At 41.3% G+C, this 27,155-nt stretch overlaps 1 protein-coding gene across 5 annotated transcripts; it reads left to right on the forward strand.

Annotated features, from left to right (window-relative positions):
• ppp1r3b (protein phosphatase 1, regulatory subunit 3B) lies at nt 1-27,155 on the forward strand. Of its 5 annotated transcripts, none has more exons than XM_069925533.1 (3): nt 1-52; nt 21,993-22,149; nt 23,057-27,155. In XM_069925533.1, the coding sequence occupies exons 2-3, from the start codon at nt 22,046-22,048 to the stop codon at nt 23,952-23,954; spliced, it is 1,002 nt and encodes a 333-aa protein (XP_069781634.1). In that variant the 5' UTR covers nt 1-52; nt 21,993-22,045; the 3' UTR covers nt 23,955-27,155. The 5 variants fall into 5 exon arrangements, with proteins under 5 accessions (XP_069781634.1, XP_069781607.1, XP_069781624.1 ...); XM_069925506.1 differs by lacking the exon at nt 1-52 and adding an exon at nt 9,861-9,961; XM_069925523.1 differs by lacking the exon at nt 1-52 and adding an exon at nt 9,992-10,152.

The following is a 27,155-nucleotide window of genomic DNA, read 5'->3' on the forward strand; positions in this document are numbered from 1 at the left end:
TTACATGGCTCTTTACAGGGTGTGTTGAGGAGAAGGCATGTATGGCAAGATAGTAAGTATCTTGTGATTAGACTCCAACTATCATGAATGTGATGGGCCAGTTGGTCTTTTCTTGCATGGGCCTAGTCTTGTTCTGATTTCTAGCTTTCAAAATGACATGTGGGATGAAAGTCAAAAACCAGTAATATCTGATTTATAGCTCAGAGTGACATTCTCGTTGCTTTAGAAGTTGAGTTTCATGCTTCAGTAAAATTCACAGGGATGCAAAGAAACGACACAACCCTTGTATCAGTTTCATTGAAGTATAGTATAATTTATTGTTAAGCATATTTTAGATACTTTTCAAGCACACTACTATTTTTGTGATTTAGTTGGTTGAAGTGGGAGGGACATTCTGCAAAAGCATAGAGGCAGGGGTGTAAATGACCTAACAGGAGCTTAAAACTACAAAAATTCTTAATCTATCACAATAGAATTAACCTTGGTAGAGGTACAAGTCAGGAGAAGTACAATGGGGTTGCAGGATAATATCTATGGCTTATTGACCTATGAATTAAAGGTCGTCCACAAGCCTGGTAATGTTGGTTTTGTATTGATTTAATTTACATTAAGCCAATTGTAATCTTTCTCATTTTGTGTTCAATGGAGAAACACGTCAAATTAGATCAGTGACCATTGAAACTTTGAACTAAGACTGATCTTAAGAAATAATTTAAGCTCTTCAGTAAACCTAACTAAAAACATGTCATTACATGGTGACATTTAATTATTTGTAAGCATACAACAAAAATTATTATGTTTAAAAAAAATGCTGAGAATATTGAAGTATCCTTTTCAAAAGCAGGAGATTTGAATTAGTTCAACTTCCATTAAATGCATTGCAGAAATGAATTTCTTTCCACTCCCCCTTTGAATCATGGTCTCTATGGCACTGCACCAAGGTAGGGCCATACTTGGACCCAATACGTCCCGAAAAACAATTTTATGGAACAAGAGTGACTGTATCAATGGGACAAAAGTAGGAGAGTTGTATCAACGAATGAAAAAGAAATTTGTTAAAACTGAAATAACTGACAACGTCTGTCTATATTCTTTGTATAGAGTTGCTGCCAAATAAGGAGGAATTGTCTGAATTATCTTTTTAAGGGAGCGTGCTAAATTGCAATGAGTGAATTTGCAAAGGCTAAAGATAGTGAGCTAATTATTAAAAATGATTAGGGTAGTTAAATTAGATTTTTTTTCTAACGGTATCAGAATATAACTGTGGGAACTTGGTGAATGACTTCCAAAGTGCTTCCTAACCAATTAAAAACTGCTGAATAACAGTGATTGTGCTTATTTATCTACATACAGCCTGATATCAAATTTGGCATTACTCATGATCTAATAACAACCTCAAAGGGCTAAAAAGGCTACTATTCCTCTGAGACCTGATAAAAGGAATCATTTATGTTCTCAACAATAAGACAGTGGGTTCCCAGCTCAAATAGCAACTTGTATATTATATTTCATGCAAGAATAATTAATTGTCTTCTTCCCAACAGAGGAAATTCAGTTTTGATTTCAAAAACAATAGTTGATATCTGAATGAAAACAAAGAAAGTTTGTCAGCTATTGTGGAAAAGCAGGTGGTCACGTTTCAAACATTATAACTATTTCACTGCACTGATTTCCTTAAGCCTTATTTCTGAGTCGCAGGGTGTGAGGTCGATTCTCAATCCAGAGAGAGAGCAATTAATATTGGCTTCTACTGGTGAGCAGGTCTGGTGAGAAGTTGCTCAACCAGAAGTATTGTGCTTAGGATGAGACATAAATCTCAGCCACATCTGCTCTCATGGGTGAGCATATATGAACGTTATTTAAGATGCCTATTGTTAGGAATTAAAGTACCTTTAAAGAAATTGCTCGAGACAAAAATTGAGAACAAAGAACATTTATTACTACAACAATGCAAAGTTGGGTGCTTCCCCTTACCCTGGGAATACACACACATACTGGGGCTCACCCAACTTTTATACAGTCAATTTCAGTATCAGAATGCCCTCCCCCTTACATTCTTCTGCCCCCTGGATGGGTTTGGCATAGGTAATTCTTCCTGCCTACGTGCAGTTTCAGTACACTTGGAGGACCAGGGGGTATCCTGTGGGTGCCCCATCATGTCATTGTCCTTATTCACACCTTCCTGATTCTCTGGGCTACAGTCTCTTAATATGCAGAGTTGACTCATTCTATCTAGGGTTGGCTAATTTCATATGTATAAATCTGTGTATGGTTAGCTAATTAGAAATGTATGACTTGGTACTTCTGTCCAGGGCTAGGAGACCCTTATCTGATCCAGACTACCTCAACTTCCTACATTCTATTGTACCTTACCATTCCTTATCTTAGTCCTATGGTCTTGTCACAAAGGATAGAAGATTCTTATGTTAATCGTGCTGACTCTGCTTTCCTGCATCCTAAGCCCCAAACTTATCCTGTTTGAACTGGTTTCAGCCATTTTACTGATGAACTTTAGTTTCTTCCATGTTCATAATTTTAGGTCAATTTTCCCATCTCTCACAATCCTCACTTTTCTTTTAGATCAGTAATACTGATCTTTCACCATGATCAGTGTTACTGATCTTTGGTTACTAGTGTCAGTGTGACTGATTTTCCCCCCCCCCCCCTCTCCTCACTTTTCTTTTAGATCAGTAACACTGATCTTTCAAGTGTAAGGTGTAGTTTTACCCAGCTGGTCAATAACCGAATTGTAATGTCTGTGTAAAGTCTTTAGGTAGGGGAGCACCATGAAGGTCAGGGGAGTGAGTCCAGCTGCTTATTAGGGTTTGGAGTATCAGGCTCCAGTTCTCAGTAAAGAGTCTAGTCCATCCCATACGTTGAAATATTGAAGCAGTGTCTTTGAAGCACACGACCTTTGTAAGTGTTGTCCCGACGAAGTCTGTGAGAGGCGCTGCCTTCAGCAGCGAACGAGTAGCAGTCTATGAGAAGCGCTGCCTTCAGCAGCGAACGAGTAGCAGTCTATGAGAAGCGCTGCCTTCAGCAGCGAACGAGTAGCAGTAGTCAGGCGGTTCCGTTTGATTGTGGCTCGTATCTGATGTCCTCTTCAGCCCCGAACCCTAGGGCCACCGATCTCCGAAGGCTGTTTGGAGCCTGATATTAAAGTGTCAAGCAGCTCACGTTGTTGGAAACTGGTGCTCCCTTTCATGGGGTGATGAAAAGTGACCAAGCAGGGGGGGGATTGTTTCTTGTGATTTAACTGTGTGTTGCAGCTTGTCTGCTAACATTAGCATATATATCATTGAACTTGTGAGTTGCAGCCTGTCTGTGTACATTAGTATATGTATTAACTCTCTCTCTCTCTGTTACATGTACAATGCTGACTACCATTCTGTCTGTCTTTGTCCCACCATGTCCTTTGTGCTATCGCTTCAAAACTCCTGTCTTTAATACCTGTGTAGGCTATGATACAAATTAGATGTACTCCACTAAAGCTGTTTAATTCCCCTGGTCCGTATTGGGATCCCTTATATCCCATTATGATTATACATTAAATCTATGCCCTGTCTACATTCTAAAGGAGCTGAATTGTAACCTCTGCTGCCCCTATTCCAGGGGGGCTTAAAACATTAACGAACAATATTCCAAAGAAATTAGTAAACAACAATGAACAATACATGTAAAGCTCATTAAAAACAGCATTAAAATACAATAAGAACTGAATAAAGCACAATAAATGTAAAGCTCATTGAAAACTGCAATAAAATACAATAAGAACTGAATAAAACACAATAAATGTAAAGCTCATTGAAAACTGCAATAAAATACAATAAGAACTGAATAAAACACAATAAATGTAAAGCTCATTGAAAACTGCAATAAAATACAATAAGAACTGAATAAAACACAATAAATGTAAAGCTCATTGAAAACTGCAATAAAATACAATAAGAACTGAATGAAACACAATAAATGTAAAGCTCATTGAAAACTGCAATAAAATACAACAAGAACTGAATAAAACACAATAAATGTAAAGCTCATTGAAAACTGCAATAAAATACAACAATAACTGAATAATCAAAAGACAAGTAAAATACAACAATAACTGAATAAACCATTAAAGAAACGAAAAAAAATGTTAAATTACGGCACTTTGTAACAATCTGACTTTCCTTTGTGTTAGTGTAAAAATTGTAAAATGAAACACAAACCATATTTGCATGGGTTTTGAATATGTTAGACCTTATTAAAATGCAGTTGGAGCTGCTGTCTGTATGGGGCACAACCCTCCAATTTGTTAGAGTGAGTACATAACAGACATTGCAGCACAAGAGCCCCTGCAAGAGAACTTGAAACATATTCAACCTTTAGTTCTGCCTTAAGTAAAATGCCTTGTGCCACAGCTCACAGGAGCTGGCCTTATTTAAAACAGTCTGTAAAACAGGCACCAAAAAAAAGTTAAAAGATGTTCTTATGAAGATTGCACACACAATAATTTAAGTACAGGCTAGTTTCTATTATATTCCACTTAAAAGTTCTGCTGCATGAATCCTGGAGCTTGTGGAGTCATTATTGAATCAAGAAATATTGGTACCATGCCAATCTCATTCTAACATGCCAATTTCTCCAGTCCTTAAGTCAAGATGTACTGAATAGCATCTGGTACAAGATCTGTGAGTTCTTAATGATATTATTATTCTTATGCACCCAATTGTTCTGAACTATGCCACCAATTTAAATCATATTCCACCTATTGCAGTACTCACACACCACCATAGACCAGTTCGCAGGTTTATTTCTCCATTAAGCTGAATCCAGTTGCGCAGGATTTACCTCCGTGATTATTTACAATGTAACTTCCGCACTACCGGATTTAAATATAAACCTGATGAATGGGGGAAAGTTATCATGAATTAAATAACAGCGGCAATACAGAGAAATTGTGCTGAGGCATTAATTTCACTCCGGAGGAAAATGCACCAGAGAAATGAATGATTAAACTTATAGGAATCCCCATAGGAATCCCCAGAGGTATCTTTATTCTCCAGAGGTGGGTGATCTTTAAACTCACGGACCTTGACTGCTGAATGTGTAGAAGAAATGTATTAAATGTGTTGATAGGGCTCCATACCTCTAACTGCAAGACAAGAGCCTGAAGCCTCAATTTCAAGTGCCACAGTGCACTTAAAGGGACATGCACACTCCCCCTTCAACTGGCTGATCCAGCCACTTTACACATCAGATCCTTTCTTTATCTCACATACACTTAAAGTTAAGATGTATAGAACTCACCCTATTTGCGCAAACATTTCTCCCTGCAAATGTTATAACATCACTATTCTCAGGTAGTCCCTGTGCAAAATCACATTTGAATACAATTTATTTCATAAATTGGAATTAACTGGTAGTTAAATTCGCTAATTCTTCAGTATTGAAAAATGATCCTTTATGACATTTAAATTTTAGCATGAATTTTAATCAATATTGGTCAGTGACTGAAGTGGGAAGTCGTGATTTATGAAATTATCTCTGGTCTCTACTCTCCCAACATTCAGGAGCTGGCACACAGTCCCTGCCTTTTCCATGTTACTCATCTACTATTACTTTAACTGCTTGCATCAAAATGTTAGCCTTTGCTTTCTGCTTATCCTCAGATGTCTGGACAAATGCTTTTTGTGTGATCTGTAGAAGCTGGGTTATTCCCTGCTCATGCCAATTTTCTGTCTTTTGTAATTTTCTCTTAATGTCTGGGGCTGAGTTGGTAACAAAACCTGTTAGTACCAATTGTTCCCCTGCTGGGGATTCTATGTCGAGACCCCCATATTGTATATATATTTGGTCCCAAAAATTGGTCTAACTGTTCAGCACATCCCCGGGGATCTTATATCAGGGAGGTCAGTTCTTTCTTAAAGTTACACACTTCAGTACTGGTCAGGGGCACATTTACGAAACCGAGACCCTCTCCCATGGGAACTTCCCACAGTGGTCTCATCCAATTGGTTTCTAGCTTATTAGGTCTGGGTTCCTGCTCCCTGGGAAATGAATCAAAGGGTTCTGCCCTTTCTTCCTGAAGAGTCTCACGCTGTTCTGAATTAAAGTTACCTCTCTCTCCTGCCAACAGAGGTGGTAATCGAGTGCTTTGTGAGCAAGTTATCATACCACTCCTGCTCTCTTCTCTCTTCTCTAGTGGTGGGGGAGGTGGGGAAGGTGCAGAAGGGTAGGTCATAGGAGGGGAAGGAAAGATAGGAGCCGGCATAGGAGGAACATAGGGTGGAGGGAGGGAATGTAACACATCCCAACCCTGTGATTCAGGGACAAGAGGTTCCTCCTCTCTCTTATCCCTGGATTCTTTCTCATTCAAAACCAGCTGTTCAATGGATCCCTTGAGCCAGCAGGCTGCATATTCCCTGCTCTCAACATTGTCTGGCTGGTTTTGATAGAGCCATAAGTTCAAAGCTTCACACATCCATTCATCCTCGGATCCGAATTTTGGCCAGTACACGGAGCTCCCTTTAACCGGGTATCCCACCCATTCATTACAACAATACCTGACCGTCGTCAGTTTGTCTTTACCGCGGGTCTTTCCTGTGCCCCTCTCAGATAACATCATCCCAAGCGGGCTGTACGTAGCTATCTGGTGGTCACGTCCTGTGTCAGGACTCTCATCTCTACTGCCCGCTATTCCCATACTTAGGAACAAGTAAAATACTCTTACCGAGTTCTGGCAGTACTGCTCTAGCGCGCGTCCTTCCGCCGTTTGTTCTCAATGCCTCTTCTCGGATATCACTCGCTTCTTCCACTGACCAGCCACCCGTCGCCCGTGAGTCCAGCTGAATCAGCCGGGGTGCACCTACTCTCGTCGTCGGGGTACTCTGTCAGTGGAGGGAGTGTGATCCCGGACGAGCCCCCATTTGTTAGGAATTAAAGTACCTTTAAAGAAATTGCTCGAGACAAAAATTGAGAACAAAGAACATTTATTACTACAACAATGCAAAGTTGGGTGCTTCCCCTTACCCTGGGAATACACACACATACTGGGGCTCACCCAACTTTTATACAGTCAATTTCAGTATCAGAATGCCCTCCCCCTTACATTCTTCTGCCCCCTGGATGGGTTTGGCATAGGTAATTCTTCCTGCCTACGTGCAGTTTCAGTACACTTGGAGGACCAGGGGGTATCCTGTGGGTGCCCCATCATGTCATTGTCCTTATTCACACCTTCCTGATTCTCTGGGCTACAGTCTCTTAATATGCAGAGTTGACTCATTCTATCTAGGGTTGGCTAATTTCATATGTATAAATCTGTGTATGGTTAGCTAATTAGAAATGTATGACTTGGTACTTCTGTCCAGGGCTAGGAGACCCTTATCTGATCCAGACTACCTCAACTTCCTACATTCTATTGTACCTTACCATTCCTTATCTTAGTCCTATGGTCTTGTCACAAAGGATAGAAGATTCTTATGTTAATCGTGCTGACTCTGCTTTCCTGCATCCTAAGCCCCAAACTTATCCTGTTTGAACTGGTTTCAGCCATTTTACTGATGAACTTTAGTTTCTTCCATGTTCATAATTTTAGGTCAATTTTCCCATCTCTCACACTATCATTTATTTGTATTATGTATTCCTCAATGAACATCACTCTAAAACCAATTATTTGATCATACTCACATTGTTGATTGTGGAATATTGTTGTGCTTTTGATAATGAATTTATTTTCATATACTCTGTACCTATGCACTGAGATTCCTACTTGTTTCAGTTGAACAGGTACTTTGCAAAAACAACTTCAATTGTGCAGAACATGACAGCCAGAACAGGTCCTTCAGTCCACTAAGTTGTACCAACCTATATAAACCTACTCAACAATCTAAACCTTCCCTACCTCACTTAACTGCTTTTCTTTCATCCATGTGCCTGTCTAAAGCCCCTTTTACACTTGTTTAGTGTCCTAGGATAGAACGGTGTTTTAACATTTGACCACTCTTAACTGGGACACTGCGCACATTCACACTTGCAAGGAGCCATTTCTGGGGTTAGAAATGTGAGAAACAGATGTACCTTCACAGAATTTGCTCGAGACAAAAATTGAGAACAAAGAACATTTATTATACAACAATGCAAAGTTGGGTGCTTCCCCTTACCCTGGGAATACACTGGGGCTCACCCAACTTTTATACAGTTGATTTCAGTATAGAAGTACCCTCCCCCTTACATTCTTCTGCCTCCTGGATGAGTTTGGCATTAGGCAATCCTGTCTGCCTACCTGCTGTTTCTGTGAACTTGGAGGACCAGGGGGTATCCTTTCGGTGTCCCATCATGTCATTGTCCTTATTCACAAACCTGCCTTTGTTCTAATTCACACCTTCCCGACTCTCAGGGCTACAACCTTCTTATATGCAGAACTTGCTAATTCTGACTAAGGCTAGAAGACCCTCATCTTATTCATACTGGCTTTATTCATTACTCTATACTAGTTTCCTCATCTTCATATTTTTATATCAGTTTTACTTATCTCTCACAGAAATGTTCTACCTTCTACCAGTGACTTCATGGCGCAATGAGTGATGGTGGACCTGTCCTAAATCCTGAACAATCTATTATGATCCTATATTTGAACAAAATTAATAATGCCTAATGATAACATAATGAAGCTTTATGTACAGCACAGTATGAGCCCTTCAGCCCCAGTTGTAGATGTGTCGACCTATATAAACCTTTATAAGGGTCCAAGGGAAAGAGCTACCAAATAAATAGCAATCGCAGACCATTTTTAAACAGCATGGGAAAGTTGGTAGCACTATAGTGCACAATGTATGCAGCGTGGAAAAGTTGGAAGCGCTAACACGTACAATTTAAACAGCAAGGGAAAGCTGGTTGCGCGACCGTGCACAATAATAGAAATACTGTTGGAAAAAGTGTTGCCGACCTGACTCCCCAGAGTGTCGTGCGACATAGAAAGGGCTATATGCACGACTGCATGCATGGAGCACTTGAGGGGGCTTCTATGCCGCGTGGCATTCTGGGAAGTCAGGTCTGGATCACTTTTTCCCCCATGGTCTTTATAAATTGTGTGCTTTAGCGCTACCAATTTTTCAACACTGTTGACAAATTATCCGCTATTTTGCTATTTATTTCCTCTCTCTTTCTCCCATTGCAACTTTCTCACGGCAAAGTTTATACCTTCATTTTAATCTTCCTTCACTCACACAAAAACTTGGGTAACTTCTCTCCCAGAATGCAATTACCCATTCTACATTTGCCCGATTGCACCACCGGCATCTGTGGACTGCAGTAGGGGCCGAAGCAGTCGGTCCCCGGCCGTCTCCCGCCGGCGCTGAGAATATTTTCCTTTCACACGAGACCCTTTTAGGACATTTGGCTGTTAATTCCTAGGACCACTTGCAAGGGCTTTTAAATGTCCCCATTGTACCAGCCTCCACCACCACCCCGGCAATGCATTTCAGGCACCCACCACTCTGTGTATCAAAAATAATAAATACATCAAAATAGATAAAGTATATGTTTTATGTTGCACAAAGTATTCTATTTGTAAAATACTTGACAAGTCTTCGCCTGACTGAAATCGACTGCAAATTTGCCTGCCGCCGTCTCCCTCCCCTGCAGAAAAACTTGACACTGGCCCACACGAACCCCAGCTGCTCCCCCTATCGTTAAGAATGAAGGTGAAGCTTTCAAATGGTGGCTGATGTCTATAGGAGGAACTCTGGGGTGACCGAGTCATAATTGGCCGAGGGAAAGTGCGGTGTTTGGGACGAGGCGGGGCTGAAGGGGAAGACTGGTTTGTTCAAGCAACTTCGACGAGAGACGAGGAGACAGGAGGAAGGAAGGAAGGAAGGAGGGAGGGAGGGGGGTGGGTGGGGGGTAGGGGAAGTGGGCATCGTCTCCCCTGGCTCTGGTGGCGTTTCTTCTCTTTCCCCGGCCCAATGAATTACAGCAGGTAAGTGAGGGAGGAGGACATGTCTGGCAGCCATAGGAGCAGAGCGAAGGGTCAGGTTATTGTGGACGCTCCTGCTATTTTGTGACTGGATTTTGAGGAGGATGCTGTTTAAGGAAATTGGTATCCGTTGAGTTTTGCATCGTTGGAGGTTATTTCTGAACTTTCAACGGAGTTGACTTCTGGGAACTCAGGTCTGCATCACTTTTTCCGACAGTATTTCTATTCTTGTGCACGGTCGCGCAATACGTCTTGTGCATGACGTGACCGATCGAATGGAATTAATTCCCGACTCTATTTGGACCTGCGATTGGGAAGAGGGGCTTCTGACGGAATTGCTCCGTCGTGGCCCAACGAAAGCCCCGACTCCTGGCCACAAGCAGCAACGCGGACAGGTGTTGACCTTGTGAAGTTCTCTGCGGCCTGTTGAGGTAGATCTGGGGAAAGACAGAGCTGTGTCACGGTGAGAGAAAGGGTGTTGCTACCACACCTACAAAATAATGACATGGCTGCAGGAGTTTTTGCAACAACGTCCAAAAGGCAAACGGTTTAACATTTAAAATCCACCCTCTTCCATCATTCCACCTCATTGACTGACCTGCCTCCCGCTGGTCAGCTTCCCTTTCCACCCTCGAGCCGGGCATTTACCTTAAACGTCGACCGTTCCTCCCCTACAGCGCAGCCGTTTGTTGCCTTTTGCTCCAGATTCGAGTATCGGCAGTCTGGTTTATCTCTTTTTCAATTTGGAAGTTGATTGCTTATTTTTAAAATATAGTATTGCCATGTTAAAAGTGCACCATGGGTCGGGAATTTGCATTGCTCTTTCATCCAGTTTTCTGGACTCGGTTTGTGTTGGCAGCGGGCGTTCGCTAACTCGATCCGCAAGTTCCACTGCATCCTCCTTCCATTTGGCTGTGAAGGATCTTGACAATCGCAATTGAACGTAAAACAGCCGAGGGGAGAACGGCTAAAGACACCTGGTTTTAAACAAAAGAAAATCCGAGTGGTTCTACTCTCTGTCAATTTGGATACAAATTGTCAATCTGCCAGTTTGGATACAAACATGGGGACGAATATGAGCGGGTCCAATCAATTGCTACCACTTATAAAACCAATACATTGCAGATGTTAAACTGCCTTGTAGTTTTAAAGTTCTGGCACTGGGGAAAGGGAGTGACGGGGAGAGGGGCTTACTGAAACTGGGAGGCACGGGGAAAGGGAGTGACGGGGACAGGGGCTTATGAAACTGGGAGGCACGGGGAAAGGGAGTGAAGGGGAGAGGGGCTTACTGAAACTGGGAGGCACGGGGAAAGGGAGTGAAGGGGAGAGGGGCTTACTGAAACTGGGAGGCACGGGGAAAGGGAGTGACGGGGAGAGGGGCTTACTGAAACTGGGAGGCACGGGGAAAGGGAGTGAAGGGGAGAGGGGCTTACTGAAACTGGGAGGCACAGGGAAAGGGAGTGACGGGGACAGGGGCTTACTGAAACTGGGAGGCACGGGGAAAGGGAGTGAAGGGGAGAGGGGCTTACTGAAACTGGGAGGCACAGGGAAAGGGAGTGACGGGGACAGGGGCTTACTGAAACTGGGAGGCACGGGGAAAGGGAGTGACGGGGAGAGGGGCTTACTGAAACTGGGAGGCACGGGGAAAGGGAGTGTAGGGGAGAGGGGCTTACTGAAACTGGGAGGCACGGGGAAAGGGAGTGAAGGGGAGAGGGGCTTACTGAAACTGGGAGGCACGGGGAAAGGGAGTGAAGGGGAGAGGGGCTTACTGAAACTGGGAGGCACGGGGAAAGGGAGTGACGGGGACAGGGGCTTACTGAAACTGGGAGGCACGGGGAAAGGGAGTGTAGGGGAGAGGGGCTTACTGAAACTGGGAGTGACGGGGAGAGGGGCTTACTGAAACTGGGAGTGACGGGGAGAGGGGCTTACTGAAACTGGGAGGCACGGGGAAAGGGAGTGAAGGGGAGAGGGGCTTACTGAAACTGGGAGGCACGGGGAAAGGGAGTGACGGGGAGAGGGGCTTACTGAAACTGGGAGGCACGGGGAAAGGGAGTGAAGGGGAGAGTGGCTTACTGAAACTGGGAGGCACGGGGAAAGGGAGTGAAGGGGAGAGGGGCTTACTGAAACTGGGAGGCACGGAGAAAGGGAGTGACGGGGAGAGGGGCTTACTGAAACTGGGAGGCACGGGGAAAGGGAGTGTAGGGGAGAGGGGCTTACTGAAACTGGGAGGCACGGGGAAAGGGAGTGACGGGGACAGGGGCTTACTGAAACTGGGAGGCACGGGAAAAGGGAGTGACGGGGAGAGGGGCTTACTGAAACAGGGAGGCACGGGGAAAGGGAGTGAAGTGGAGAGGGGCTAACTGAAACTGGGAAGTGATTCTACAATTTTTCCTCCTACAATGTGATCCCACCACCACCACACACATTCCCTTCTCAGAATCAGTATTTATTGTCATGAACAAGTCACAAAATTCAATGTTTTGCGGCAGCTTCACAGTGCGAACATTCATATTAGAAACCACAATACAACAATGAATCAAAATAGGACATGAAAAGTCAAAGTAAGGTAATGGTCTTTGGTTCATTGATCATTCAGGAATCTGATGTCAGCAGGGAAGAAGCTGTCCATCTCCATCTTTTGTAGGGACCTCTGTGACTCCCTCATACACTCATCCCTTTCCACCAACTGCCCCCTTGGTACCTACCCTGTTACCGTAGGAAAAGCTGCACTTGTGCAGATACCTCCTACCTTTTGTGCCCCCAAGCAGTCCTTCCAAATGAGGCAATACTTCATTTGTGAAGCTGCAAGGTTCATTGACTGCATGTAATGGTCCTGGTGTGGCCTCTACATTAGAGACCAGACACAGACTGCGAGGTCATTTAATTGAGCACCTTTGTTTTAATAGCAGGGATCTCCCAGTGGTCACCCATTTCAATTCCCTGCCCCATTCATGGTCTTGTGCACTGTCACACTGAGACCATCCACTACATGGAGGATCAACACCTCATAGTCTTTCTGGGCACCCTCCAACCAGATGACATTACACTGACTTCTCTGGTTTCTGTTAGCCAGCACTCCCCCTTTCTGTCTGTCTCTGTAAGAGCTGGATTAAGGCAAACTAATGTCCAAAGCACAGCCCAACAATGGTTTCCCCTCTACGCTTCCATTGTTTAACTGACAAGACATTAAGACTCAATAATTGCTGAATGTGAAATAATAGATTAAAAATTCAGTTTCCTTCCAGTCTAGACCCCACAACTATATTAAATGTAACCTGTAATATGGTTTTTTTTCATCCCTTTTTTGTGGGGCCCTAGTTCAGTTGCACCATGGTAAATCCAACACTGGAAAATATTTTGTGGTGCCTGCTTCCCTTGGTGCCCTAAGGACATCCTTATTTTGCTTAATGGTTAATCCAGGCCAGGTCTCTGACTGCCTCTGTCTATGTCTCCCTATCCCTCTTGTCTCTTTTCCTCAGCTATTCCCTTCCATGATCAATTCTCAGCTTTTCTCTCCTGCCCATGTCCAGTGATGGCTTCTTGGCTATTGGTCTCTGCTCTTTCTTCCCCTTCTCTTTCCCCCCCCCCCACCTTTTTATTTAGGCATCTGCCTGCTTTTTCATCATGCCTTGATGAAGGGCTCAAGTCTGAAAGGTTGGTTATATATCTTTACCTCCTATGTATATTGAGGGACCTGCTTAGGTTCTCCAGCACTTTTATGTATTAACAACTTCAAAAGCATACATTTAATTTATGGAAAGAGATAACAAACCTCTTGGCAGCGCAGTTAGTGTAGTGGTTAACACAACGCTGTTACAGTGCCAGCGATCCAGGTACAAATCCAGTGCTGACTACATTCTCCCTGTGTCTGCATGGGTTTGCTCTGGGTACTTGGGTTTCCTCCCACTGTTCAAAACATACCGGTTGTAGGTTAATTGGGTGGCACGGGCTTGTGGGCTGAAAAGGCCTGTTACCGCGCTGTATGTCTAAATTTAATTTTTTTTAAATATAAAAAGAGAGTAAATATTGCAGTTGTGGAAGGGAAAAAATTGGAAGGGGAAAAAAAGTGGCTTTTCAAAAATGCGGACAGGTTTTTTTAATTGTGGTGTCAAAGTAATTTATGATTAGGGTGGTAAAAAGAAATTCAAGAGTCTAATAGCTGTTGAAAGAAAATTGCTCCTGAACCTAGATGTGCCGGACTTGTGGCTTCTCAGATTTCAGATTTATTGTCAAACATGGCATCACAAACAACCATGATATTCTTTTTTTCCTGCAGGCGTGGCAGAATTGGTAGTGCAAAAAAAATTGTACACAGAGTAAACATGTAAATAAACAAAGAACTGTAAACATACAATGTAAACAAACTGTGCAATACAGAGAAAGCAAAAAGAAAATCAATAAAGTGCACAAGTAAGAGTCCTTAAATGAATCTCTGATTGAGTTTGTCGTTGAGGAGTCTGATGGTGGAGGGATAGCAGCTGATCGTGAACCTGGTGGTGAGTCTCGTGGCACCTATACCTCTTTCCTGATGGCAGCAGCGAGAACAGAGCAGGTGCTGTACCTTCTTCCCAAAGATAGCAGTGGGAAGAGATTGGGACCAGGGTGATGGGGTCCTTTAATGATGTTTGCTGCCACCTGAGTGTGTTGCTGATGTGCCATTGACTACCACCAGTCTTCCATTAAAAATGTACACAACAAGAGTTCAAAATGACAGTGCATTAAATGAGCATTTCATTAATATGGGTTAAGGATCATTAATAGCTACACACTTGGAGAATGCACCTACTTTGAGATGGGAACAAGTAAGCATTGGAATCCACAGTGAGGTCAGTGCCTCATCTGATTGGATTATTCTGTACATGCAGATCTCCAGAGAGCGGACCTTATGACTTTGCCTCAATGGAGAGTGATAATTAACCATGGCTGGCACTTTAAGAATGTCTTCTGCTCTGCCATCGTCAAACTTGCATCATCTGAAATAACGTATTAGATTCATAAGTCCCAACAGATCACAAAAGTATGCAATGCCCTAGTTAACTGGCCAAAATTAAAACTGAATAAGAATCCAGGATTTGCTCTGAAAGGCTTATTAAATTTCCCATTTTCATTTTGATAAAATTTATTTGGAATTCTCATAATAAGTTCACTTAGAAACTGCCATTGTCAAGAGTTTGGGGTTTCCTTGGGCCATCTTAGAAAATAGCTCCCTTTAGCTGAGGAGTAGGATGTCTTCGTCCACCCTTAAGCTGCACAGCATCCTACTCATTGCTGAAGTATACCCAAGGAGGGTTCTTGGGATTGCAGCTGTTTTCAGACGTGGGTTTTAACACTAGTTTCTATAAGGTAATGAATGTGCTTTATGGCAAGACTCACACCCCAAGAGTGTGTCTTTGATTTTATTTAAAGACTCAACGTGGATTCAGGTGGGAGCTCCTGGAATGCTAAACAATTTGAGTTAAGATCATCACCATGAAGAATTTCAGTAGAATATAAGGGCTTAGCCACTTTTAACCCCATGTCCACCTCTGATGTTTGGGAGTTTGGTTTGGAAAGGACTGTGAATTAACCTTTGAATTTGTGTTTAGAGCATCAAAACACAGTAAAACTTAGTGTTATCTATGAATATTCATCTATATTTTCAGATTTATTTTTCTCTCATTATTAAATGTATTTTGTATACCTGTGTACCTGCAGCAAGAAAGAATGTCAGTGCATTTGTACACTGTGTATGACAATAAACTAATCAATATTAAAATACTTTTAGAGTGGAAGGAAGCTATCTGCTATGTGACAGCTTTGACTGATGTTTGAAGAGTGAATTTATTTATCTACTTTGTTGAGGAAAACTTTTTTTAATTTTTAAATTTTGCCAAACCTTATTGGTTATTGCTGTATCTTGATCAGTTGAGTATTTTTTTTTAAATTAAAGCTTTTTTTAAACGTCATGACATATAGCATTTTCCTGAAGTGCATTGCAGGAGCCTAATCTGACATTGAACTGAAAAAGGGACACTAGATAGCTATAACCATCTTGGTTCGAGAGCTAGGCTTAAACAACTATTGTAGATGAGGAAGAAGAGATGGAGAAATTTAGGGAGGTCATTCAACACCTTGGAGCTGGACACAAAAACAACAGGAGCAGCATTAGGCAACAAGCCTCCATAAGCCTTCAATACATTCATGGCTGATCTACTGTCCTAAACTCCTTCTCTCTGCTAGTTCCCCAAAACCCTCAGTTCTTCAGTCTCTCAAATGTTTATCTAGCCCCAATGCCATCCTTAGGTGGAGAGGAGAGATTTGGAGATCTCTGACGGAAAAGTATGGTCTGATGTTGGTGCAGTGAGAGCTGTTGAAGATTGACATAGAGTCAGTTTGAAAGTGATAAAGGAAATTAATGTTGGGGAGGGATGATACCATTGACTGGTTTGAGCGTGAATGAGAATTTAAAATTGATGCAATGATGAATCAATGAGGGCAAGTGAGCATGGGTGAAGTGACAATGTCTGTGTATTTGAGCTTTGGACAAACTGAGGTTTAAGGATAGAATCAATCTGTTTTCAATAATGACATGAATGTTCACTTGTTATCACACTGACATTTTGCTGTGTGGATATGGCTATATTTATTCTGATCTGTCCCTTTTTAAATCTTTCTTCATTTGATTCATTTTGAGACATTAGAGGAGAATTGTTATTGCTTCTTGACGTAAACATTACTTTTGACACCATGTTGTAATTATCCTTTTCACTCTCGGGACTGATTATTGGACTTGGTTTTCAGTTTTGAAATAGATGGTGCTAGATCAATGATAGCATTCCTTTCTCTACTGAGTTCAGGTCCCAACTCAGAAATTTGAAAATGTAATCTGGGCTAATATTTCGATACACTTTGTAAATCTGATCAGCTTGTATGGAGATCAGAGCTTTTTAGATACCATTGTTTTTATTTCTTTAATTCAAATTCAGATGATACCGTGCCATAATAAATCTGCCCTCTTAATCTCTGGATTATGACTGTAGACTATTTAATTTTCACTTGTCATTACAAATTGAGACTGGAAATGCTAAATGAACTAGATACTGAGAATCTGAATGATGAACATCAAGAAGTAAAGCATGAATTTCATGTGATAATGAAGGACATTTTGATCTGTGAGGCAACTAATTTTCTCAGCTGCACATTTTACTAAAGCTTTAATTTTGTCCAAACTGCTTTTCATTACTGCAGCAAATTGATTTGTGAATTGGTGCCATTACCTGCAGATTGCATGTGGTGGAGTAATGGGCATCTGCTGTTGAATTTTTTAAAAAATTCTTGGCATATTTGGGGAGGGGAAGCAAGATAATTGGAGAGAAGGGAAGCCTTGTGCATTTGCACTCTTCTGACGTGACCTTGGGAGTTGTGTGGTTAACTACTGTTTTAAATGGATTTTAGTTATGTAAGGCTTGATGTCTTTTTTTTGCCTTGGGGGATGGTAAACCTCAATTTTTATGAATGTCTGAAGTTTTCTGTTCCTTCTGTGTATACAAACTGTGATTAAACAAATGGACTGGATTTCATTTTCATTAAATAATGTGTGGCATTACATCAGTGTTTTGAAACTAGGTGAATTCCCATTAATGGAGCAGCTATATGGTAATGTGAACAACTGAAAACTTAGAGCCACTCACTACTCAGTCAAATTGTAAAAAGTAAATTGCCTTTTAAAGCTGTTAGTGGGTTTATCTCAAGGATGCATGGACATGTTGGCCATTTGCTCAGTGGACAGCTGATAGTATCGGGTTTCATTCTGAAATAATCTTTCTGTGGGGGTGGGGTGCTATCTTTTGGATAATCCATTGGATTCTAAAATCAAGGAATAAGATGCACAAAATTGTGACATGCAAGAACTTTTAATGTTGTAAAAGAGAGCATTGTAAGAGTTTTCATTTTTCCTTCTATTTCTTAAACCTGCTTTATTTAATGTTAATTGCTGATTTTTCCACCTCAATCCATGTTCCAACCTGATCCTCAGCCTTCTTCATGTCAAAAATCTACTTGTCACAGTCTTGAATTTATACTACAAATGTTTTGTGACAGGTGTCAGGGATAGAAAGTCCAAAGGTTCGGGAATGAGCCAAGAAATTATCATCTTTTCCTCCTTTATCCAGAAGTTACACCCCTCCCTTTTATATGGAGGTTGTTTGGTCAAAACAACCTCTGTGCTAGTCTTTCCTTCCCTATCAATCTTCACTGTTTCAATTAGATCACTTCTCACCTTCAAGATACCATTATTGTGTTGGGCCCAGGAAAGGTCCTCTGAGATCATGACTCCTAAACATTTTAATTTGCTCTCCCCTGTCCACCTCTGATCCCCCAATGATCACTGGAATGTATACCTCTGGTTTTCCCTTCCTAAAGTCAACAATTAACTACTTAGTGTTGGTGATATTGAGTGCAAGGTTGTTGTTGGTGCATTATTCAGCCAAGTTTTCATTTATCCTCCTGTAGACTGACTCCTCATCTATCTTTATACAACCCACTACCATGGTATTTTTGGCAAATTTGTAGATGGTGTTATTGTCAAACCAAGCCACACAGTCATAGGTGTAAAGTGAGTAGATCAGGAGGCTAAGAATGCAGCCCTGTGGTGCTTCAGTTCTGATGGAGATTGTGGATATGTTCTTAGCAATCCTCAATGATTGTGGTCTGAAGGTGAGGAAATCCATGATCCAATTATACAGTGGAGTGTTGAGTCCTAGGTTCCTACATAACAATAGCAAGAACACTACAAGAAATACTCAATTGGCTGCAAAATGTTGTGGAATGTCTCAACCCCTCTCGCCACCGCCCAACTTCTCCAAACCTTAATTCCTTATTTACGTGGCCTCAACTCTCTGTGCTCCACCCTCTGTATATTTCTCTTCAACCGTCTCCCAGTTAAGGTCATCTTCAAATCTTTAACCAAGCTTTTTATCTGCATGACTGGGTGGTATCAGTTATTTTGTTAACCTTCATAAAGCACCTTGAATGCAAGTAAAGTGCAAAGAATCAGCCCAAGGGTATAAACTGTGGGAAAATGAAAGCTCAGTAATTTTTGTGGGCAGACAGGTTAGTAAAATATGACTGGGTAGATTGTGGAACAAGGTCTTTATTACAAAGGGAGATGTAATTTTTAAAAAAAGGAGACTTTGTTGCAAGACCATGCCAAGAGTACCGTGGGGAGCTTTTGTCTCCACATTCAAGGAAGAGTAACCTTGGAGATAGTGAATTTTAGATTCTGTTTCTCTTCATGACAGCTACTTCTGTTCTTTCTGCTTCATCCCCTGCCTCATTTTTGCCCCTTTCCCTTTCATTTTCACTCTGCTCTCTCTGGTTCCATCTGTCAATCTCTCATTGCTTCTCACCAACAACTCTCATTACACCATTATTATTAATGCATCTTCTCAGATTCCTGCACCAACAGTCATTGTCTCTACATTCACTCTGCTCCAACCTGTATGATTCATCTTTCACCTGACCCCTTGGTTTCCTCTTACCTCTCTCCCTTTGTCTAGCTTCTGCCAATTAATTGCCTGTCTGTCTGTTATCCTTCACACCCTCCCTGGTTCACCCCACCAGACCGCCACCACAGCAAGAAGCTCTGCAGATTTAAGGATTGCCTGTCTTGTCCAGTCCCTCCCTCCCTGTCCACATTATTCTGGCTATCCCTCCTTAACATTCTCAGGCCTAAAGGATTCTGACTAAAACATCAACAATAATTTTTCTCCCACTGTGCTCCTCTGGCACATTGTTTGTTGACCCAGATTCCAGCATCTGCATTCTTTCACCTGTTTCCAATTCCCTAGTTTAATTCCTGAGATGAGGAAAGCTTGAGGGGAAAGGAGACATTCCACAACATTTTGCAGCCAATTGAGTATTTCTTGAAGTGTTCTTGCTATTGTTATGTAGGAACCTAGGACTCAACATTCCACTGTGTATTTAGATCATGGATTTCCTCACCTTCAGACCACAATCATTGAGGATTGGTAAGAACATCTCCACAATCTCCATCAGAACTGAAGCACTACAGGGCTGCATCCTTTGCCAACTGCTCTACTCACTTTACACCTATGACTGTGTGGCTCGGTATGACAATAACACCATCTACAAATTTGCCAAAAATACCACAGTGGTGGGTTGTATAAAGAAAGATGATGAGTCAGTATACAGGAGGGAGATTAAAAACTTGGCTGAATGGTGCACCAACAACAACCTTGCACTCAATATCACCAACACTAAGGAGTTGATTGTTAACTTTAGGAAGGGAAAACCAGAGGTATGCATTCCATTGATCATTGGGGAATCAGAGGTAGAGAGGGAGAGGAAATTTAAATTCTTGGGAGTCATGATCTCAGAGGATCGTTCCTGGGCCCAACACAATAATGGTATCTTGAAGAAAGCACATCAGTGCCTCTACTTCCTCAGGGGTTTGCGGTAGTTTGGTATGGCATTAGAAACCCTGGCAAATTTCTACAGAGGTGTGTTGGAAAGTGTGCCTACCGGCTGCATCACGGTCTGGTATGGGAACACCAATATGCCGGAGTGTAAAGCCCTCCAAAAGGTCATGGACACAGCCCAGGACATCATAGACAAAACCCTTTCCACTATCGAGAACCTATGGGAAACAATGACATCGGAGAGCAGCAGCAATCATCAAGGATCCACACCACCAGCACACGCTCTGTTCTCGCTTCTGCCACCAGGAAAGAGGTGTAGGTGCCACGAGACTCACACCACCAGGTTCAAGACTTCTCAACAACAAATTCGATCTGGCACTCATTTAAGGACTCTTACTTGTGCACTTTATTTTTTTATTCTCTCTGTATAGCACAGTCAGTTTGTTTACATTTTTCTGTTTACAGTTCTTTATTTGTTTACATGTATATGCTGTGTACAATTTTTGCACTACTAATAAGTGGTAATTCTGGCGCACCCACAGGAAAAAATCTCTGGGTTGTAGATGTATTTACTTTGACAATAAATGTGGAATATTCCAGCTAATTAGGTGAGCAGAATACTACAAATGGGGGAAGAGACTTGGGAATAAATAGTTCTGGATCACTTGGGTGAAGTCCTGCTCCACTTTCAATATTTCCGAGGGAAAGTTTGGGGATGAATGCATTCTCTTGGTCCACCTTTTACATTTAATGCCAAAAGTGATACCTGACTGTTCAGCTCTTCTAGTATGGCACTTGAGAGTCATTGTGGGGATTTGGGTTCGAGTCTCTGGAACACACTTGAACTGCCAACCTTCTTTGAGTGGGCCCATCTGAGCCATGGCTGACACAGAAGTGATGAACAAAGTGAACTGCACATGATCTCAGTGTCTAAAATGCCAGTCCCAGAGTCCCAATTGCCATCAACATGGTTTCAGAGGAGTAGATGGACGAGTTGACCCAAATATCTTTTTGGAGTGAATATTTCTGGTTAGAGTTTTCAGATATAAAGTGTATTCAATCATTGGAAATATTCTACAGTTGGTCTGAGTTTGTGGTCATTTGATAATGAAGTAGTTAAGTTTGTTTTTAAAAACTTCCTGTCATATTGATATGTGCTGATGATAAAAACCCAAACCCACCAAACAAACCGAGTAGAGAATGGAAGGGGGGGAGGTGTGTGTGTGTGCACACTTTGATTTATAAGGCCATATGTCAGTCTAGCCACATCTTTGGGTTTGCTTCCTGTTATCTACTAATCACTTGTCATGGAGTCACATAGGATGGAAGGAGGCCCTTAGCCCATCATACTATTGAATGCTCATTTAACAGCAGTCAGCCCGTGGCCTTCGATAGCTTATCCATTTAAATGCTTATGTCAATATTGAAATATTATAAAAGTTCCTGCCTCTTCTATCAACTCAGGAGATTAATTCTGGGTGAAGAATATTCTTTCACAATTCCCTCAATCCCTTTATCCCATAATGTATCTTCTAGTGTTAGACATTTTTGCTTTGAGGTATAATTTCCTATCTACCCTGTGTGCGGCCCTCATTAATTTTCTATGCCTCCATCAGGTCCTCCTGGCTCTTCCATTCCAAGGAAACAAATCCGTCTCTCCGTAGCTGAAATGCTCCAGTCCAGTCAACATCTTGGTGAATCTCCTCTGCACCCTCTCCAGAGCAGTCATGTCCTTCCTGTAGAGTGGCTACCAGAACTGTATACATATTCCAGGTGTGTCCCATGGCTGTATTTATGAATTTCTGCCATTTGGAGAGCAAGGTGCGACAAACTGGTTGCACCAATTCAGTTCGATTAAATTGAACATGGACTGAGGTACCAATAATTCTACTGAGCAATATGAATATCTGCAAACTTGTTTAAAATTCATTACCACTTTTGCTGAAAACCTCATCTAGACCTTTAATGACTGTTTTATCCAAATAATTTTCATGTCCTTAAAACTACATCCAGCTCAATTATCCCATCTTATTCTTTGCTTATCACTTGATACTTGCTGATCTACACTGGCTGCTTGTTCCCAAACTGTACCCTCCTAGGTCTTCCACCCAACCTCTGTAACCCCCTAATTCCTCTAACCCTGATATGTCACACCACTTAGGAAGCTTTGGGGTGGCCCAGAGGCATGTTGCCTCACAGCCTCCAATGTTATTTGTGCAGTGTTTGGAAATTCACCCTTTGACTACATGAATTTCCTCTGGGTGCCCTTAGTTTATAGATGAATGGTAGAATTGGGAGGGCATTAATTAGAATGTGGGGAGACGTTTTTTTAATGTAGGATTGGAGCAAATTGGGGGTTGATGGTAGACAAGGGCTAATGGCCTGCTTCTGTGCTCTACAACTGTATTTGGTCACAGAGGTGACATTCACCAGCTCTCATCACCTCTCCCACTGCCTTTAGATTAAATAATCTTTCCTCTGTATCTTAGCATCCATGTTCTCTCCTAAGCATGGTAGACTCCATGATGGTATACAAATGTGGTTAATGAAATGGAAAGGAGTAAATTAATGTTCCATTTATGAAAGATTGCTGTACTTTTGGAAATGGTCATCTTCACTTGTCTCTTGAGTATAAGGTCCCCCCCCCCCCTTTAACATTGTTTGTTTTTGCTTCCTCCAGCATGCTTGAGATCTTGTCTCCTACATCAAAGATGCCAATTGACATCGCTATGCAGTTCTATCTTCCTCCTCCATTCAAACCACTGAGCTACCCCCGAAAGAGAGCGCTGAAAGTAACCCAACCACTACGGCCATGCATCCATCTTCACGTTGGTGAAAATACATCAGATAATAAGCGCAGAACCAAGGAGCAGAAACATGTTTCCTTTGCTGACAGTAAGGGCTTGCCCTTGACTGCAGTTAAGTTCTTTGATTTGCACAGTTTAGATTTTTCCTTCAGTGTCGATGAGTTGATCAGTAGTTTAGTAGGCCTAAAAACTTCAGACAAAGACAGCCTGCTCTTAGATTTTGCACAGCCTTCTTCTGATTTTTTGGATTTCAAGAACCGTTTGGAAACTGACTCTGTCTGTCTTGAAAATTGCCTATTACAGGAGGGGATGATCATGGGAACTATCAAAGTGAAAAATATTGCTTTTGAGAAGTCTTTGAAAGTAAGGATAACATTTGACACTTGGAAAACTTTCCAGGACCATGACTGCTGCTATGTTCACGATCCTTATGGTGGCTCAGATAGAGATACTTTTGCATTCAAGATCTGCTTGCCAGAATACATTGCCCCACATGAAAGGATAGAGTTTGCCATTTGTTACGAAAGTGGAGGGAACACCTTTTGGGATAGTAACAAAGGGCAAAATTATGGATTAATCCGATCGGAGCTGAAACACACTCCAGAGATAGGCAAAACAAATCAGTCACTGAATGCTTTATTGACTGATTGTGACCAAATGCCAGGGTATGGAATTGAGTTTGATCGGTATGGTGGAATCAAATGCTCCTATGGTGTGTTCCCTGAATGGCCCAGCTATGCTGGATATGACAAAATGGGGCCTTACTATTGAGCAGGCAACTTGGGAATGGGTAGTTTTAAATTTATTTTTCTATGTATTTGCTGGTTTATAGTAGCCTCAAGCATAGAAAAGCAGGCACAGGTTATAAACATCAACATGGGCTCTGCCAGCATGTCAGAATCTTGCTCATTTATTAAATCGTATCCGTATGCAAGCTCATGTTGTAAATCAGAATAAAGTGCCTTCTGAAGATTGCAGAACAGTGCCACTTTGCCAGTACAAGTGACCACCTTGTGGATTCGATGCACCAAGCTGATTTTCCATCAAGTTTTACAGTTGTTCCGAGATGCTGATCAATTTGAGAATGCCCCACAGTCTGCCCTGAAATGACCCAGACTCTTCCCAACTATGTCAAGGTATTTCAAGAAGCTCTCATTATTGGAGTTATCAACACTTGGAATGAATCTGTGGGTATTGTCATGGAGGTATTATCTCTGAAACAGTAGGAGGCTATGCTGGAGGTCACTACAGGCCATGTCCAGATGAAGAAGCTAATGGACTTTTCTTTTTAACAAAAAAAATTGGCTGGTTTAAAACTGATTATAGGTTTGGTGTTTGAGCAAAGATCCTGTTTTCAGACTTGAGGTTACATAGAAACGCAAAGGTGTGATTTTGGTCCACAGACTTGTAAGCAAACTTTTTTTAACTCTGTAATTTTCAGCCACGAAGACATTTTGCTACAGATTATTATATTCTCACCTGTAAATTAGTTTTCACACTAAGAAAACAAGCTAGTCCTTTTAAAATAAAGTCCCCACATTATAGTAGAGGATCTTGTGTAAAAATGCTGCTTCAGTGCAATTCTAATTAGTGGGTCAAAATATTAGAGTTCAGCGCTGCACTCTTTGTCTGAAAAGGAGCACTTGCTTTTAAAATACATTGTCCCACATGAAAGGATAGAGTATACCAGTGACTGTTCTTGCCAAAACTGAGCCTAACTCTGCCTGTGAAAATGAATAATTGTAAATGAGCAGGAATAAGTATCATCAGCTGATGACATGAAAGGTCGGAACTCCTTGAGGATTTACAGCCCTCTCGTTTCACACCCAAGTAACTATTCCTATCATGTGTTGCAGACAAATAAGGTGGTTTTACTATTCCACTTTGATGGGCATTAGAATGTTTCAAATCACAGGAACGTTTATCTTGGCAAAATCATAGTTTCTAAATGGGTGTTATTCATGAATGATCACTCCATTCATGAACTCCATTTGCTGGTTCTGGTTCTTACCAGTAACGCTGCCAAAGTAAGCCATTCAAGAGCCCCCAGTGAGCACTTCTTGGGTAGTTGAATTGAAGTTCAGTCTGTAGCAGAACTCTGAGCTTTAGTTCCCTGCACTTTATTTTCCATTCCACTCAAACTTCTTCCCATAACCATCTACAACCTTTCGTACATCTCCGAGTAAATCATTAAATTAATGAAATTTTTTTAAAAACACAGATGCTGGAAATCTGAAGTTCTAAGAGGATCTTTGACGTGAAATATTTTCTCTGTCCCTCAAGTAGTAGCATCTTTTACCTTCAATTCAGACACGATTCAACTCTCTTCAATGATTCCACAGTTCCATTTTAAACCAGCTGCTTCTTTTGTTTCACATTGCTCAATTCTGACTGCAACATCAGTTTTATCTGTTTTAATCTTGAATCTTTTCTACATTCTACCCAAATGCAGGCCTCTTGTCCTTTTCTCCCTTCGTTTTTCCCTGTAGATTTTTTTGCACTTTTGATGAAAGATCATCAATTTGATCCATTGCTTGCTTCACATTTCCTAAACTTACTGAGATTTTCCAGCATTTTTTTATAAAAATATTTTGCTCACAATCTCAGCCTCTGAAACTTATTGAAAGCAATATGATTTCAGAACAATTCACTGCCATGATCGTCCATGGTTTCCTATAGTGAAGCTATTGAGCACTTACTGGAAATGCAAAGTTTGCCCAGCTTCCTCCACTATCTACGTGGAACACACAACTCTTGGAAATGTCTCACAATAGCAAAAGAATAGTTCACATTCTGTTTTTATAAATGACATTCTGGTGCTTAAAGGAATATAGTACAGAAATCTTTCTTTTGTACCTTTTTCCTAAAACTACAAAATCTTTTGCTTTGGCTGTGAATTTCACAAATTCTGGCACAGAAGAGGCCTTTTTAAATCTTAGTGTTAAATCATAAAATCTTAGTCGTAATGTTGATAGGCAGAAGAGGAGGCAATTCTCCCCATCATCTCTGTGCCTGTTGAGAGTAATACCATCCATTCCATTTTCTGCTATTTCACACTGCTTGCTAATTATTCTCTCATACCCATCCAATTCACTTTTGATTCCCTTTCCTTCATCTTTTTAGATCTTGTCCTTCCATCTCCTATGCATCTTTGTCCAAAATGTTAAATCTATTTTCCTGGTTATGGAACCACCCATGAATGGAAATAGATTTCCCATTTCTATGTAAACCAGTCACAATCCTATATGTTTTTATTAAATTTTCTCCACGTATGTTTGCTCCAAGAAAAACAACTCTAGCTTCTCAAGTTGAATCTAACAGCTGAAATTCCTCATCGCTGGAACTATTTTTTTTCTGTGCTTTATCTAGGACCTTCATATTCTTCCAAAAGAATGGCCAGTTGCGGACTATACTGTGTTTGTACAAGTTCCACATAATATCCATGTTTTGTACTGCTACAATGGATCTTATATGCACTTCCACAGACTTGTATAAATGTCTTCTTCACTGCATGCTGTTCAATTATAGATCTTAATTCAAATCTCCCGTGCTCAATACAGTTTTGTTTTGAATGATTTTGAAGATCATTGTTGGATAATCTTGATACTTAAAATAAAGCATAAATACAGTTACAGTTTGCAGAGAAGTTTTTAACTTTGACACATTAGGTTGATTAATCATCTGACCACCATGAGAGACATGGAATCATTATTTCCCCTTATTTCTATGGAGTCTTTCAGGATTACTCCTGTGAAAATGCTTAAATACAAAAATGATATTAAACTTTCCACAAATGTATGAAGTTGATGGTTTTACTTTGGTAAGATTAACTATAGCTGGAGCTGGCCCAAGTGATAGCATGACATCTTAACTGTGGACAAATATACTTTAGCTGTTGTACATCTTCTGATCACTGACCTATAAATGATATTGTGTTTGTGCTTTATACAATAAAGATGGTCTTCAAGTCAA

Source organism: Narcine bancroftii, chromosome 1 (genome assembly GCF_036971445.1).
Source record: "Narcine bancroftii isolate sNarBan1 chromosome 1, sNarBan1.hap1, whole genome shotgun sequence".
Lineage (NCBI taxonomy): Eukaryota > Metazoa > Chordata > Chondrichthyes > Torpediniformes > Narcinidae > Narcine > Narcine bancroftii.